Source organism: Lycorma delicatula, chromosome 1 (assembly GCF_047948215.1).
Source record: "Lycorma delicatula isolate Av1 chromosome 1, ASM4794821v1, whole genome shotgun sequence".
In the NCBI taxonomy this organism is placed as follows: domain Eukaryota; kingdom Metazoa; phylum Arthropoda; class Insecta; order Hemiptera; family Fulgoridae; genus Lycorma; species Lycorma delicatula.
In genome coordinates, this window is record NC_134455.1 from 79,287,689 (window position 1) to 79,305,030 (window position 17,342).

The window sequence follows — 17,342 nt, forward strand, 5'->3', positions numbered from 1 at the left end:
TCACAAAATAGTGGACTGTCGGGAACCCAAAAACTGCCTGAACTGTGGCAGTCAAGACCACAGAACGGGAGCCTGGGCATGCACTAGTAACAGTAATGCTTAAAGTACTTCTAGCAAACACAAACAGGAGCTCGTTGCCCCTTGACTTGATAAATGAACTGGCTATAGAACAAAATATAGATATAATAATAATTACGGAGCCTAATATCTACGAAGCAGCCAAAACCGGTTGGATGGCTGACACTGTTGGAGATGTAGTAATAAATATATGAGTGGGAGATTGGCATTGAGCTTCAAAACAAGAACAGAGGGATTTGTAGTGGCAGAGACGGACTCTACAATTATAGCAGGAGCATATGTATCACCCAACATAAGTCTTGGAGATTACGAGAAGTATCTGGATAGTATTCATAGAATACTATCTTGTTAGAGTATGATGGGCGATTTCAACTGTAAATCGAGGTTAGCTGGTAGCTCCTATAATAACCGGAGAGGAGAGTTATTTGCAGATTTAATGGAGTCCCTTGGATACTATTGTATAAATGATAATACTCCGACGTTTGAAGCTCGAGGCCATTGCTCAGTATTGGACTTGGTCATCATTGATGGCAGATCGGGAAGTGATCAATATGAGTGGCGTGTATTAGATCAGAACATTGCAAGCGATCACTTTGTTGTTAAGTTAATAATGAAGGATGGAGTATTTGTAACAATGGATAGACAGCTTCCAATAAGACCTTTGGCACAACAGATTGAAAGAATAGTAGAAAGGGTCGCATATAGGCTCCGTAATATATTAGAGGCAACACCTGATACTCTCACGACGATCATACAGCAGGAAATGGACAAGGAAATTAGAGCCACCAATCGCAGGGGACAAGTATACTGGTGGTCTGATGAAATAGCGGGCTACCGGAGAGTATTACAAAAAGCTAGAAGAAAAAAACAAAGGCTTAGAATTAGAGGTGGCCAGGAATATGACATGGCAGTCCACTCATATGTTCAAACGAGAAGATTGCTAAACAGGTCCGTCAAAAATCGAAGAGGGGTCATTGGATGAGATTGTGTGAGGACTTGGACAAGGATCCCTGGGGCCAAGCCTACAAAATAGTAATGAAGAAATTTGGCAGGCGTCTACCAACACTCAGTAAACGTCAAGCAGAGATTCAGTTTAAAGAACTTTTTCCATGTGAAGAAGAAATTGGAGTTATTTTACCAGAGTTTGAACCTAGACGATTTACGCCTGCCGAGTTGGGTTGTGCAATTGGATAGCTAGGTAATAAGAAGAGCCCTGGCATCGATGGCATACCAGCAGCCATACTGAAAGGCTTAATAAAGAAGTTGCCTTGGGAAATGACGGACTTGGCCAGTTATGGGCTTGAAAGGGATTCTTTTCCCAGATGTTGGAGGGAGGCCAGAGTGGTCTTCCTCCCAAAAAGTAATGATGAACAAGGTCAAGTGAAGTATAGACCCCTTAGTCTATTGAACAATCTGGGAAAGGCGGTTGAAAAAAATGTTGGCCGCCAGAATTACTAGAGAAGTTGAAGAAGCTGAAGGGATTAGCCCAAATCAATTTGGTTTTTGGAGGGGACACTCCACCGTATTAGCTGCTAACATGGTAATAAATTGGGCCCTTGAGGTAAAAAGTGGTACATGGAGAACTAGAAGAATTCCGCTTCTTGTCTCCTTAGATGTGAGAAATGCTTTCGGCACAATAAAGTGGAGTCAGATTCATAGGGCATTACAGGCAAAAAACATCAGCCCGTACTTGAGGAGACAGGTGGCGAAATACCTTTCAGAAAGGACTTGTACAGTGAATTCACAAGAAGGAGAATTGATATTCAATATATACGGTGGAGTTCCCCAAGGCTCGGTTTTGGGTCCTCTTTTGTGGGTCCTCACCTTTGATGATGTTCTACAATTGGACTATCCGCCTGGTGTGGAAACAATAGCCTATGCGGATGATTTGGCAGTCCTTGTACAGGGCAAGACGGGATTGGAGGTGCAGGAGAAGGCCAATATGGCGCTTGCAAAGATACATGAATGGTTGCAAGAAAAGGGACTTATGTTATCAACAAATAAATGTAAATTCATCACGTTTACTGGTAGAAGAGTTATAGAACGTCTGAACATTGTTGAATGGACAGGAAATAATGGAGACAAGCTGCCTGAAATATCTGGGAATTCTCTTTCAGAGAAATTTTCCTTTTTCTGAACATATTAATAGTATATGCAATAAAGCGGACAACATGATAAAAGGGTTAAATATGATCATGTCAACAAAGAAGGCTTCTAGAGCGTCCAAAAGAAAGGTGACAGCATCGGCAGTTGTATAATCTTTATTGTATGCAGTGCCTGCATGGTGGACTTCATTACGAATCAAGAAAAACAAAAATAGACTTGTGAGAACGCATAGGAGGCTGTTACTGGGAGTGGTTTCCGCTTACAGAACAGTCTCCTATGAGGCACTTTGCATTTTGGCAGAAGTACCTCCAATCGACTTAATGGCCCATTACAGGGTAGAGATATCGCAAGGACTGGAAACTCAGGAGGCTAAGCATAGGCTGATAACTAGGTGCAAAGAAAGGTGGAGAGAGGTAGGACCTGCTAGCAGGACAAAACAGCTAATCCCTGACCTTGAGAGTTGGATCAATAGGAAACACGGGGAGGTGGACTTCTTTTTGTCGCAGTACTTTACGGGCCACGGTAATTTTAATTTTTACCTTCACAGAGTTGGGAGAAGACAGAAGTTGGGCCTGTATGTACTGCGGCATTGAGGACGATGCAGACCATACCTTCAAGGAATGCATCAGATGGATACGAAATAGACGGGACACAAATTTATCAACGATGAGATCTGAGGAGATTACGAGTAACATGCTACATAGTGAGGGCAATTGGAAAAGAATTGAAGGAACTATCAGGAATATCTTAACAGTAAAAAACGAAGACGAGAGGAAACTGGGCTTCTGAGTGAATAGATTAGGGTAGGGTGGATAGCCCCAGTGGTGAGGTCTGGCATGCTTAGGTGTGTCAGTTCCAATGATCCACTGGGGACCCCGAGGGAGAATAGGTCTATACAAGTGTAAAAGACCCATCGATGCGTCACGACTTTCCAAGGTATGGCGTAGCGATACAGAAGGGCAAATGAGACTTAAAAGACCTGACCGGTGGGCCGACCTGCCTTGCCGGACATACAGCCGGTAGGTGGGGAGGCCCATTAGAGTATAACAGGCACTCCCCTGGGTGGCGTAATACCAACCAGTCGGACCGGCTTAGGGGAGCAGTCACAAAAAAAAAAAAAAACTACCAAAGATGCCGGCCCCGTGGCGCGAGTGGTAGCGTCTCGGCCTTTTATACGAAGGTCCCGGGTTCGCATCCCGGCCAGCCATGGAATTTTTACACATGCTATAAATCATTCATTTCGTCCTCCGAAGCAATACCTAACGGTGGTCCGGGAGATTAAACAAAAAAAAAATCTACCAAAGATCGGACTGGTTTATGTTTCAACTAGGACAGGCGGGGCACCTTCGGGCCCGGTGTAGTAATCCGAGAAAGTGTGTGGACTGCGGGAAGGACGGCCATCGACTGGAAGCATTTCCTCATCATGTATGAGGCTTTTGGTTTTATACTGGTGCTGCGATGTATTCTGGTCCTGAAGAATGCAACTATGTTGGGGCGCTGATCAACAACAACAATGTCGGCGGAGAAGATGTCCTATGATGAACAGCCCCATCCGAGAGGAGTTGGAGACTCCCGCGTCTTACTATCAATGATTGGATGGGGACTCCATTGCAGGGACACTTGGGGGGAAAGTAAGACGGTAGTCCCGGTGCCAGATTCCTTCTGGGGTTCCTCTTTAGAGGCAAGGAATCAAAAGACCGAGTCCCGGCTAACTGGTTGATGCCCTAGGAGCGGCTTAGCCTCGGCTAGTGGCGTTGCCGAAGCAGTTTGTCGTACTGGCACCCCCTGGAGCAGGGTTTATGCTTAATTAAGGGTTCGACTGCAGAGGGGGAGAAATACAAAGAAAAAACTACCAAAGAACACCGGTATCCACGATCCAGTATTCAAATCTGAATAAAAGCTAAACTACCTTTATTATGATTTGAACCTGACAACTTCGACTTCGAAATCAGCTTTACAACGACGAGTTTACCACTAGACCAACTCAGTGGGTTGATATATATTTTAAATTATACTTTCTGATAATTTAAAAATAGGGTATTGGAAAACAAACAGCGTTAAATTGTTAAAAATTCATATATGTGAGTAAATAAATTCATTCACATTTTTCTATATTTTATTTAGTATTTTGAAAGCGGTTACACTTAAAATTTTAAATGGCTGAATTTGCTTGTTAGGTCGTATAAACTTTAGGTTGCAACCAATCTAATCTTGAAATATAAGAAAAAAAAAACAATTAGTTAAAGTGCATAGCTACATCCAAGAATAACAAGGATCATATATACAAATTTCTAAGAAATTAAGGAATACCGATTATCTTGTTTACCGACCGAAAATACCGCTAAACATCAACATGCCAAACTCATCAAGACATATTTGATATTCTGTCCTACACAAATGGCACCTTCATCCCAAATACAACAGACTGGATGTATAGCAAATATCAGCGGATGTATAGTACAGCGTCTGCTGTACCTCAAATACTTTATAAATGTCATAATCATAATATAGAAAGGGACAATGTCATAAAGCAATGCAATTTAAACACTTTTTTTTGGCAAAAAATTATATTTAGTGTCTTTATTCAGTAAAACGTTCAATGAATAGAATTATTTTTCATTCGTTGAAATAAATCCTATTTTATTGATGATATAAAAAACTATAAAATTTATACTTAATCTATTAGAAATAAAATGATTAAATATTTTAAATAAAAAACGAGTTAAATTTTGAAAAGTCTGCTTTAATATGAAAATCTTCTCTTCTTTTTTTTTTTTTATTTTAAATATTACTATTTCTTAGTTTTTACTTTAATCTTGAGGAAATTAATTCGTTTGAAAAAGCTTTAAGTTTTTTCTTTCAGTTTCATACTACTTTTTCCGTAGAATTTTTCATCAACATAAACTGCTACTCATTTATTATATATCAAGTTTCTCTCGATACTTCTGATATATTAGAAAGTAGAAATCTGTAATAAACTTAAAATAAAAAAAAAACTATACGTTATTTATTTATAATATGATTGAATTAATCATGCATTAAAAGCAAAAGTAGTGATCTTGTAAACTTAACGTAAAGTTTAGTAATTGCATGGTCCTGGTCAGGACCGGATAATGAAGCTCAGAGGTTTTAGAACTAAAGTGTAAAGCAAATATTTAAATAAGAAGAAAATTATAAAGAAAAACACATTAATATTTAAATAACCCTCACCTAATCCACATCTAAACTTTACATTTTATTTGTCATATAAAAATATTATTGTAATAGAGAACCTGCGACACCCATAATGAATCTAATATGTTAAAAAGAATCTGTAGGTTTATGGGTTTAAATTTTTACCTGGCTTTAGTCTATATTATTACATACAAAATAAACTACAATTTTAGTACATTAATTTGGGAATGAAATTAAATATGTCAAAATGCGGTTCATCTATTTAAATTTGTTTTTACAGCTTAATCGGAAAGAAAAAAATATAATGGTTTAAAATGACAAATTGACAAATTGTTAAAATACATATAATAAATCGAAAAGAAAGAAAGAAAGAACAAAAATTCGTTTGAAACTATAATATTAAGGTGAATTTGAAAAACTTTTACCGAAAATACTTCTTAAATATTACATAATTTAATATTTCAATTAACTAAGCTTTAAATTAATGTAAATATAATGAAAATACTAGTTTTTAACTAGTTTTTAATCTTTACTAAAATAATTTTAACAACCTTAATAGTTTAATTTTAAGTATTAAATTTTATAATTAGTAGAATAAAGTAAGATTTTATAGTTAAGTATCTCATAATGTTATCAAAGATATACATTATCACAATCCAGAACTTAGTAGTGGTAATAACTAAAATAAAGAACAAAATAGTTTTGATTGTCTTCGTAAATGTTTCTTTTTATTAAGAAGGAATTTCCATTCAGAAAAAATTATAAAAAAATATACCTATCGAAATAAGATCTCCGTTTGATTCGGTTTAAAAAATTAATATAGAAATATTAAAAAAATATATATTTACTGTCTACTAAATTGTCCCATTAATTTACAAAATCGAACTGTCTAGGACAAGGTTTTAAAGTTAATTCAGACTATTTTACAAAAGTGAGTTTGTAGACTATTAAATTTTAAGGTAAGATATTTTTTTTTAAATTTTAACATACAATATGTTTAAATGTAAAAAATGTATGTAAATGTTATACGTATTTAAACATACAATAATATGTTAGGTATAAATTTCTTATAAAAAAAAAATTAAAAATAATTTCAATAGATTATTTTAATTAATTTAAAAACATATCTACTTACTTATTCAAAAACTAGATTTTTCAAATTTCAGTTTCTTATGGATAGATATAGCGTATGAAAAATGCCAAGCCTAGCGGGATTCGAACTAAGAATCTTTCGGATGAAAGGTAGAGATCCAACCAATCCACCAAGAATTCGGCATATTACTAGAAAAACTAATTTCTGTATTTTGTGAAATGTTAAAAAATTTAAAAAATGAAAAATCAACAATTAACCAATAAAATTTTAATTAATAAATTTCTGGAGGATATTAAGAATTTCTGATAATAATATAAATAATTTTTAATGAAAAAATGTATCTAATGTTATTATTGTCTTAATGACTTCCCATATGTATATATATATATATATATATATATATATAATAATAATAATAATATAAAGCTAATTTTAGACAAGAATTACTGACTTAAATTTTGAGGTATGTCTAAAATTTATTGTAACAAAAAATATTTTCCGTAAATTTGGTTAAATTGCTTATTACTATAGTTAAGCAAAATTAACAGTTTTGTAAAATTAATGAAAGTATTCTAATAACCTTTTACAGTTATTTTAATTTTACTGATTTAAGTTTATTTAAGTTTACTGATATTATTATTGACATCCAATCAGGTAATTTAAAGTTGTTCAACTTTAATTGCAGGTTATCTAACAATATTCAAAGATGAAACGATTTTAAAATTTTTAATTTAATATCGTATTTTTAAAATACATTTACTTGAATAAAATATATTATTAGGATTTTATTTTTTTATTATTGTCATTCTATAATTAATACTGCTTATTACTGAAAAGTAATATTATTAAAAGTATTTTAAGTTTGTGCTCAGAATTATAAATTTCACTAATTAGACAGGATGTTTGTACTTAGGTTTTAAGCAGACTCAATATCTGACATAAGACGAATGCACTCGCCTGTTATTCACTTAAATAGAATTTTATAAAATTTAAATAAAATTAAAAATTGTATATAATTAAAGATAATTATGAAATACATTAATAATTATTAATTACTAACTACGGGTACTTTCACTACAATAACAAGTTATTTGTAATTATAATAAGAAAACACCTGCAGCAGCATTTATTATATAATATTATTATTATTATTTTTTAGTAAATAAGAATAAAGCATCTCAATTAATTGATATCTCTATCAATTTACTAATAGTAATTTATTTATTGAAATTTTTGTGCTTATCTTATTTAATGTGACAACACATTTTGTGAAAAAATTCAAAACTAACACCATCTGTAATTTTTATCAACCTATATGCAGTTTACGACTGAAGATGGAGAGTAAAATATGAATGATACGTTACAGGTAATATTTCGCTTATATAGACCAAGAAACACATGACCAACTTAAATGAAAATGTAATAAATTGGTAGAAAAAGCAGAATATATTTATGAGTTAAATGGAAAGTACGGGAAACAATGTGAATAAAAGAAGGGATACAAAATAATCTATGTTTACAGATCAAAGAAATCCGGTTCAAGATCATAATGAAAGTACTAGGAGAAAAGTCGGGACCGACATTAGGGAGATAACTTCTAAAATTAGACGTTCATTACCATAGAATCTCGAAAATTAAAATATAGAAAAAAAAGCTGACATATCAGTTGTTAGACTTTACTGTCACGTGGTTTTTTCTGATCCACGGTTTACACACACGACTTAATTTAAAACATTTATAATTTTATTTATATGTAATATTATTTTGTTTATTTAATTCAATGATTCAAACTAAAGAGCGCGCGAATTACCGTATTTTATTCGCGCAAGTGTGGCGGTACTAGCGACTACTTTAAATACTTTTTACAATTTAAATATTTTATTCATTTATTTAATTCTACTGCTCACCTGTAACGTCACAACATAGTAGACGGCTACAACAGCTGTGCGTCAGTGCTACACTAGCGCTCCTGGTTATGATAGGGGTTAATATTGACGCAGTATAAGCACTTAAGTCACTAGTATATTTAGAATTTTTTTTTGAGATGCGGGTGCGATTTTGTAATTTTTTTTCACAAATATTATTATCTTTTAACTATTACCAAATGTGCCTAAGAAAAATAAGACGTTAATTAGGCGAAATCTCGAGATACTGAGGGTAACCTTGTTCAAGCCTCACCCAATGAATGACCTTTTAAATTGAAAATTTAATGAAATCAATGCCCCATATATAATAGAAGTAATCTAACCACGTTTGGTCAAAATCGGTCCAGTAGTTCTGGAGATATAAGGTGATTTAGAAGAAAACAATGAAAATACACACATACATACGGAAAGTTTCAATCGGTTTTTGGGTTTTTTGTGTTCCTTAGCTATCAAAACGTCAAGATCCAGTGAACCCCATACCCAATTCAGTGACCGATTATGCCCAAATTGGATCGATTACAATGCTTTCCCTTCTAAAGCTATAGCTCTGCTATTGCGCTAGACGGGAAAGTAAAATTCGACAATCAACTGACTGGTAGAAGAAAAATTAGATTACTTGAAAGAAATTTGTAAGGATTTTTTTTATGGGATTTTATCTCATTTAATAATCCATATTAATTACAAATATTCTTTATAAATTATTAACTGATATTAAAAGTGGAAAATATTTTCTTCTTTTTTTCAGAATCTAGCCCTCGTTTAGTTTAGCTGGAGAGGGACCGGCCTTGGCAACTGTCGTTTGTCCGAATGGATACCTGCTCTGACCAGAGGGCAATCGACGTGTTTAATTATACTGGGAATACCCGCAGAGAATAATCTCTTCAACTTGAGTCCAATAGTCCTCCACTTAATACTTATTTTAATTTTATGATCATTATAATCTATTTTATATTTTTAATAAACTTATTAAAAGTTTTAGTAAGTTACGTTAAAAATAATGGTTACTTAAAAGTTTCTTCAATTTTTTTTAACATCTTTTGATTTTACTGGTTTATAAAATATTAAGAGAAATAACCTTTAAAACATTTTCTTCATTTTTTTTTTACTTCCTCTTATGTATACACATTCTACTGTACATTTTTTCAGAAAAATACAAGTAAAGTTTAAAATCATGTATCTAAGTATATAATTTTTAAAATGTTAATGTCTAGTAAAATGCTACAATAAACATTATTTCAGCAATAAAAGAATAATAAAAAGTTAGAGTAATGTATTTTCTTTAAAGATTACTGAAATGAAGAATTTTTAAACTAATTATTTCCTTTTTCACGTATTAATTCTATTTAATTTAAATTCTTTACTTAAATATGCATTTCATCAAATCAATTTTAAATTTATTATATGTAGGTTTGTAGAAGTATATATTTTCTGTTTTTTTTTTTGTTTTGAGATCACAGTTTTGGCTAACCCGTACAGAAACATTATCATTAGCACCAACATCAACGATAAATTAAAATCACTCAAAGCAGTCGTCAGTTTTGTTATGCCATGTAACAAAATTCTAAACTGAAAAATAATAAAACAAAATTTTCTATAGAGTAACACAATTAAAAAAGAAAAGATTAACTGGAATTCAAACACAGAACCTTTCAGATGAAAGGAAGAGACACAACCAATTATTTATTTTACTCGTAATCATGTCCGTATTATTAATTCAAACTTTTTATTTTATAAAATCTTTTTTTTAAAGAAAATATCGGTACTTGTTTGTTACCGCACCAACACTTTTTTCACTTTTTTGATGCAACTTCTTTGTCAAAAAATAACATTTATAGGATATATTAAACAAAAAATATGTTTATTAGTGAGCGAAGCGAGCGTAGCTTATGTTTGTTCAAATTATGTTTGACTCCAACTACTGACAAATCGTACATAATTCAACATAACCTTTTTCCTGTTTAGCCTCCGGGAATCACCGTCAAGTATTACTTCAGAGGATGAATGAAGATAATATGTATGAATGCAAGTGAAGTTTACAGTCTGAGGTCGACCATTTTTGAGACGTGTGGTTAATTGAAACCCAACCACCAAAGAACACCGGTATCTACGATCTATTCAAATCCGTATATGCCTTTACTAGGTTTTGAACGTTGGAACTCTCGACTTCCAAATCACCTGATTTGCGAAGACGCGTTTCCCACTAGACCAATCCGGTGAGTATTAACATGACATAACCAAACGTAACCTACGCTCGCCTCACGCTCTACCTCGTCTAATTAACGTTAAATATACCTATAAGAAATTTATTAATAACGTTACATATTGTTATCGCATCGCTACTCTTTTCTTTTTTTTGGTGAAAAATTTTGTAAAATCAATAAAGATATGTTTTTCAAATAAAATTACCTCGGAATTACATGATTTTCGTATTTTCCCCATCCAAGAAATATTATTATAACACATGTACACCAGAAATGTAAACCTTCAATTTTGAAAATTTGTTAGAATATTGGATGAATCGTTATCGTTGAGATTAGAGTTATACACATTGTAGACAAGAAAATATTGGAATTTCCAAATGCCGAAGAAAATTCAATTTCATTGTTACAAGAAAAAGTCATCTGCCGATATCCGTAAATGAAAGAAATCTTATGTGGACAATACATGAACGCCTATTAAATTAATTTATACATGCTTTAAAATGAAAAGTACATAAAATTTTTTTTTTTTTTAAATGTTATATATATATATATTTTTTTTTTTTATTATTGCTGAATAATTATTCATTGTAAAAATTTTTTTACAAAAAAAAAAAAATATTTTTTGAGAAGTTAATACATAATTATTAATAAATCAATAAACTTAAATTAAAAAAAAGGGTATGAAGTCTGATTCGAACGGATTTGCTTTCCCCTTATAAGAGCCAAATATTTCATTAATTAAAATTTTATTCGGCTATAAGTGTGGAGCTAATGAAAATAAGTACCACTTATGTATATCGTTGAAAAGCTCTCAATGAGGGCTTATTACTGAAGTTAAGCAAAAGTCCAAAAGTCAAATTGTTTTTGATTTTTGAATTTTTTGGACGCTTTGGTTCTGTCGATTGCAATCAAGAGGAGAGGTGCACAACTAGATGTTACAACAGGCCTAAATCCAAAATTCCAACTTCCTACGACTAATCGTTTTTTGAGTTATGCAACAGAGATAAATACGTACGTACAGACGTCAAGCCGAAATTAGTCAAAATGAATTCAGGGATGGTCAAAATGGATATTTCTGTTCAATCTGGAAACCGAAATTTTTCGCGATCACGATACTTCCTTTATTTCACACAAGGAAGTAAAAAGCACACTTTAAATTTTAAACATCAACGTAATCGCTGCATGAAAAGATATTGTTGAAAAGATATATATTTACGCAAAGATAATTGGTTATAAGGTATTCGGTTACCAATTGTAAAAAACGTTAGATTTGTATACTGTTGTTGCTATTTATTAACAAGTGTATAATGGAATGAACGTGAGTTAGAAATGAGACAAAACGCTACAGTCGACTAGAATAATGATGTGAGAGAAATTTATATTATTCAAAAGAGAGATGTGTCAAAAATCGGAGGACGAGGAATGATGAAAGTTTATTTATAAAAATGGAAAACGATGCTGGAGTATTACCGCAACAGTGCCTTTTGGTGGTATTTGACGTGAGGTAAAGGAGTGTTTTATACAAATAGTGCCTGATGGATCAGCTCTTACACTGTTGAATGTCAAAAGAGGAATTAAAGATAATACTAGTATATATTGTAATAGCTGAAGAGCATATCAAAATTCCACTCTTAAATAAAGGCTTTCATCATGCAAAAATGAATCACAAATATAATTTTGTAGATCCATAGACAGAAGTCCACACTGAAAATATAGAAAGATTGTGGGGTTCTTGCAAATGGAGGAATAGAAAAATCGTTGCATTGTTCGTCATCATTTGATGAGTTATTTTGTTGAATTTACGTGGCGTAAAAATATTGGAAACTGTGAGAGAATACAATTAAAATATCTTTTAACTGTATTCTCAATAGTGTTTGCGAATTTTATCCTCCGAAAGTGCTTATATTATGGTTTTTATGAATTTACACTGAATTTATGAGGTGTTTATTGGTGTTTTGTAATTTTTATTTTTCATTAAAAAATGTGCTTTTTCCACCTTAAATAAATGTTGCTACTTATCATTTTCTCATAATATCTGAAGAAGTTGCATCGAAAAAGTGGGAGTGAGATAACAAAGTACCAAAATATTTTCTTTACATATAATTGTATTTATTAAAGCACAGTTTTGTTTATTAGCAAAATTACAATTCACATAATTTAAAAACATGGCTTTTAAAAATTACTTTTTTGTCTGTGCGTGTGTATATATTTACCTGCGTGCGCGCGCACACGCACGCGCGCGCGTGTGTGTGTGTATACACATACATACACATTAACATTTCTATAAATTAATATAGTAACAGTTCAATACAATACATTTACAGTAAATCAATACATTAACAGTTCTATTTATTAATTAGTTCTGTCTTTAAAAATCCAACATAGCCTAGTATTAAATGATACAATCTGTAATTTCATTGGTTATTAAAAGAATTTTTTTATTATAAAGGAAAGATGTCAATATTTAGAGGTTCAGTTAAATTTTCTCCTTAGAATAATTACTTTCATTTGTTTATTATTACTCATACCCTAAATTATTTAACTTCGATAATCTTAAAAGAACTGGTTTTTAAAAACTGTATCATACATTGACCTATAAAAATAAATATTATGTAGAGAATATTTCAAAAGATGTAATAAATATTTTTATTCGTTAAAATTTAAAAAAGTTTAACTTTGATAATATTAAGAAAATTTGTTAAATGTTATTTAATAAAATAAATAATTTTGCAATGCTTTGTAAGCGAACAGTAGTAGCTTAGAAAAAGTGGATTATATGTCCAAATAAATATTAATTAGTAAAAAATTTGTTTGTCTATTCTTATACGGTTAATTCCACCAGTCAGTATTAAACTGATAAAAAATACTTTGTCAATATCTCTCGTGTGATTGCCGCCTGGTACTCTGTGGCGGGAACAATCGAACTCCGTGACAGACTATCATTCCAATTCTTACTACATATTCTGTGAATTGATAATTGATTGTTAAAAACGACAAATATTTGTACAGATCAACTTGTTATTCGTTATATAGCCTATATTTTACAATAATTTAATTTATCTCAACGGAAATTTTTCTGTTTTTAAAATTTCACCTCGACAACAATTGTTTTATACTCAGGTATATTTTTATGTTTACATACTTAAAAACAATATTATTTGAAACAAATAGTTAACAATTATATTAAATGTAACATCTTTTTGTATTTATTTGAGTTTATATTTTTTATTTAAAATAAAATAAGTAAATCTGAAAATAATAAAAAGAAAAAAATTCAATTAGTATATAGACTACTATAAATAATGGGTTTTTAAAAATAAAAGTTGAAAAAAATAAGTAACAGTTTTTTAACAAGCTTCAATTCTTATTTCAAAGTAAACATATTTTTCTCATAAACATAATTTTTATTGTACATACCGAACCAATGTTGAATTTATTTTTTAATCAATAATTTTCCAAATTAGATTCACAAGTTAATTGAATGTACATATATATATATTGTAAATGTATGTATATATATATATATATATATATATATATATAATAACCGAAAAATATTTCCCTTGTCATTTTAAGTTTTGTTGCAAAAAACTTTTTTAATTTTACATAAGAAACAAATCCTGTTGCCTTTGAAATTAATTCAATATTATTTATTTAATTAACAATTGGTGATACAAATTAAATAAACTAATCAATTTCTTGACATAAGAAGAAAACACAAAATACTTTAACTTCAACGTTTAGCGTAAATAATAAAGAACCACTTACGTAATGGGAGTTTACAATTTTGTAATTCAATCATAACAAGAAAAAATTTTTTGTTATGTGCGTAAAAGTTTTTTATCAGTGATAAAAATCACTTTATATAAAACAATTATGACTACAATCATTCTTTATCATTTATGCAATATGTTATGTTTTTAGAGTGGACTGTTTTTAAAACTACTGTTTTCTAATACTTTAGTACATTTAAAAATATTATAAATGTGTGGCTGATTTTGGAGGTTCTAATAATTTTAACACTCTATAATGTCTGCATTAAAAAAAGTTAAAGTACTGTTATTTTTATCAGTAATTTTATTATTTTCAAACAAAATGGCTCCCTGTCAATAAATACTGGTAGTAGTAGAATTTTATATTCGTTTCTAGTTATGTTTTGACTATTCTCAGCTGTTATTTTAGGAGTTCATTGTGGTTGCTACCTTTGTGTTATTTAGACAAAGCTAAATAACATCATTTTTGCAAGTGGTTAAAAAGAAAATATTTTGTATTCGAAACTATTAAATTTATAATCTAAATATGTTTTTAATTTTTTTCTTATATAAATAGAAAAACAATATTATTTTATCTGAAAAATAGAATTTTCAAAATACTTTTTGCATCCATAAATTTATTAAAAAACTTGATATATTATGGTTAATTTTTTTGTGCAATAAAACCTAATTAACTTCTATTTTTTATACAATTAATTTTTAACATTTCCAAAACCAAAATGAATAATTTAAAAGTGATTCAAACTTTTATTCGTTTTAAAAACTGTATTTTAGGTTGTTCAAACTTTATTGCTAATGATTAATTTTAAAGAAAGATTTATTTCTTAAGCAACCACTAAATTTCTGGTGTGTATTATTACTATTTAAAAAAATATTAAATCTATATCAGGCATGGCATCTTTTCATACGCTATCACCTTCCATTGAGCTAATGACAATAGCTATTGATGCCCGCGGTTTCATTAAAAAAAAACTCAAATAAAATTAATTTAAAACATGTTATACGTACTGTTAAGTCATATTTTTTGCATTAATTCACTAAATTTAAATATGTTTAATTGTTCTAAAATTCACTCAACATTGTGTTCAACGTATTAACTCTAGTTAATGTTATTTTATAAGTAAAATTATTTATTTTTCAAATCTAATATTTTTGTAAGAATAGATTAAATAAAATGTTAGACCGAAACATTAAGTAAATTACTAATGTAAATACAGTTAGTATTGTTATTAATATATATTTCATTTATAGGAAATTTATAAAGGAATATAACTAAACTAGATGTAATTAATTTAAATAAATCAAATTGAAAAATTAATAATTATAAAAATTACACATTTTACAAACAAATATTTGATTTGAAAATGCTAAGGAAATTCTATTTAATCGTAAACAAATTTTAAAATATTTATTTCCCTCTTTTTTAAACTAAATTTTATTAATATTTACACTTATTTGTTATTTTGAATTTATTTATATATTAATTTTGTAAATTTATAATTTTATCAGAGAGGTTATTTAGATTTCTAACTAATAAATGTTAATAATTTAATCGGATATTCTCATTAGTAAATCATTTTCAATTAATTTTAAAAATGAAATTTGTTTCACTATCCCTAATTTTAATAAAAACATAAAAATATATCTGCTGTTCTAACTTATTTTTAAATACATTTTATAATCAAATGTACAATTAAAACACGTAACTATGATAACTTGATATTTTCATTTCAAAATTACGAGTTAGTTTCTCATTTTAATAATTTTGATCGTTTTTGAACATGTTAATATTGTTTATTTAATTAAAATCGTTAAAATTATTCATCTAAATTTAATAATTATATTGAGTTAAAGGACTTTTAATAATTTAAAAAAAGTTTGAGAAAACCGTAAATAATATAATAAAAAATTGCATTATGATTGAAAATTTGTTTTGTTTTTTTTCTTATATTGTTTTTTTTTCGCGAACGAAGCCAGCTACCCTCTTTCTGCAATTTCGAAGAATAAAGCTAAAACGGAGACGAAGAACAGGAGAACGTCTGATAGGGGGTGTCTGACGTAGGCGAGGAGAGGGTTCTGAGGCGAAGAAAATTTTTACTATTGGCAGCGGCGTGTAAGGAGGGTGAGCCCATTCATAGCACACGTAAGACGCTGCGGAGGGAGGGGGAAGTCGGTGGTGGCGTCGCAGGAGGGGAGGCGAATAAACAAGCAAGACTACTCACCTCGTGAGGTCACACAGCCGCACAGGCGAAGACTCGGGTTCATATCCCACCTCGCATAGCGGTCGCACACCTCATCCGATCAAAGCTAATGTATTCACTGCCACGATGGGACTACCTCACTTCAACGACAGCCTCCACTTACACTACAGTAAAAACTTGTAAAAAAATAAGCAGTTTTTTCTCATTTCCACAGACAGAGACCGGGTTCGCGAGTCGCTCGCCAGATGCCGCCACTACTTGGCGAACTGTGTTCCGCGGGTCGACGAAAAAATAGATCGATAAAAAAATTCCTGCGCTGTTTTTTATAAAGCTGATGCTTCATTTCCCCTCCACACGGTTCCCCCTTCTCGAACCCCTCCACCCCTCCAACGATCCCGGTTTGTTGACACTTCCCGCAGTAGGGACCCCGGACTTGGACTGCACGCTCCCGCGGGACGTTTCTTCTTCCTACTCTTTTATTCCGGAGTAATACTATTTCATCCCCCCTTTTAAATATTTTACAATTCGGATTTTTTAAAATACGCTCAATACTTGTCTTTAACATTTAAAACGTAATAATGTCGTCGTATTCTTTCGTCTGACGACAGAGATTGAAAAAAGAATACAACAAAGGAAGTCATATTTCGATCTGTCATTTACAAATAAAATTTATTCTCATGATATTTAAAATGATTTTCCATATTAAAAATAAATTCAAAACCAGTAAATACAGTTTATTTATATAAGAAACAGTCTTTCAATAAACGAATATTTAATTTACATAATGTTAT

The 17,342-nt window shown here is 30.8% G+C and overlaps 1 protein-coding gene across 1 annotated transcript in view; it reads right to left on the reverse strand.

The window, feature by feature from the left end:
- Positions 1-16,705, reverse strand: part of LOC142319482 (uncharacterized) — a 439,670-nt gene extending 422,965 nt beyond the window's left edge. Inside the window, exon 1 of the mRNA XM_075356813.1 lies at positions 16,573-16,705. Coding sequence (XP_075212928.1) covers positions 16,573-16,615 — 43 coding nt within the window. The 5' untranslated portion in view covers positions 16,616-16,705. The remainder of the gene's footprint in view (positions 1-16,572) is intronic.
- Positions 16,706-17,342: the final 637 nt, after the last annotated feature.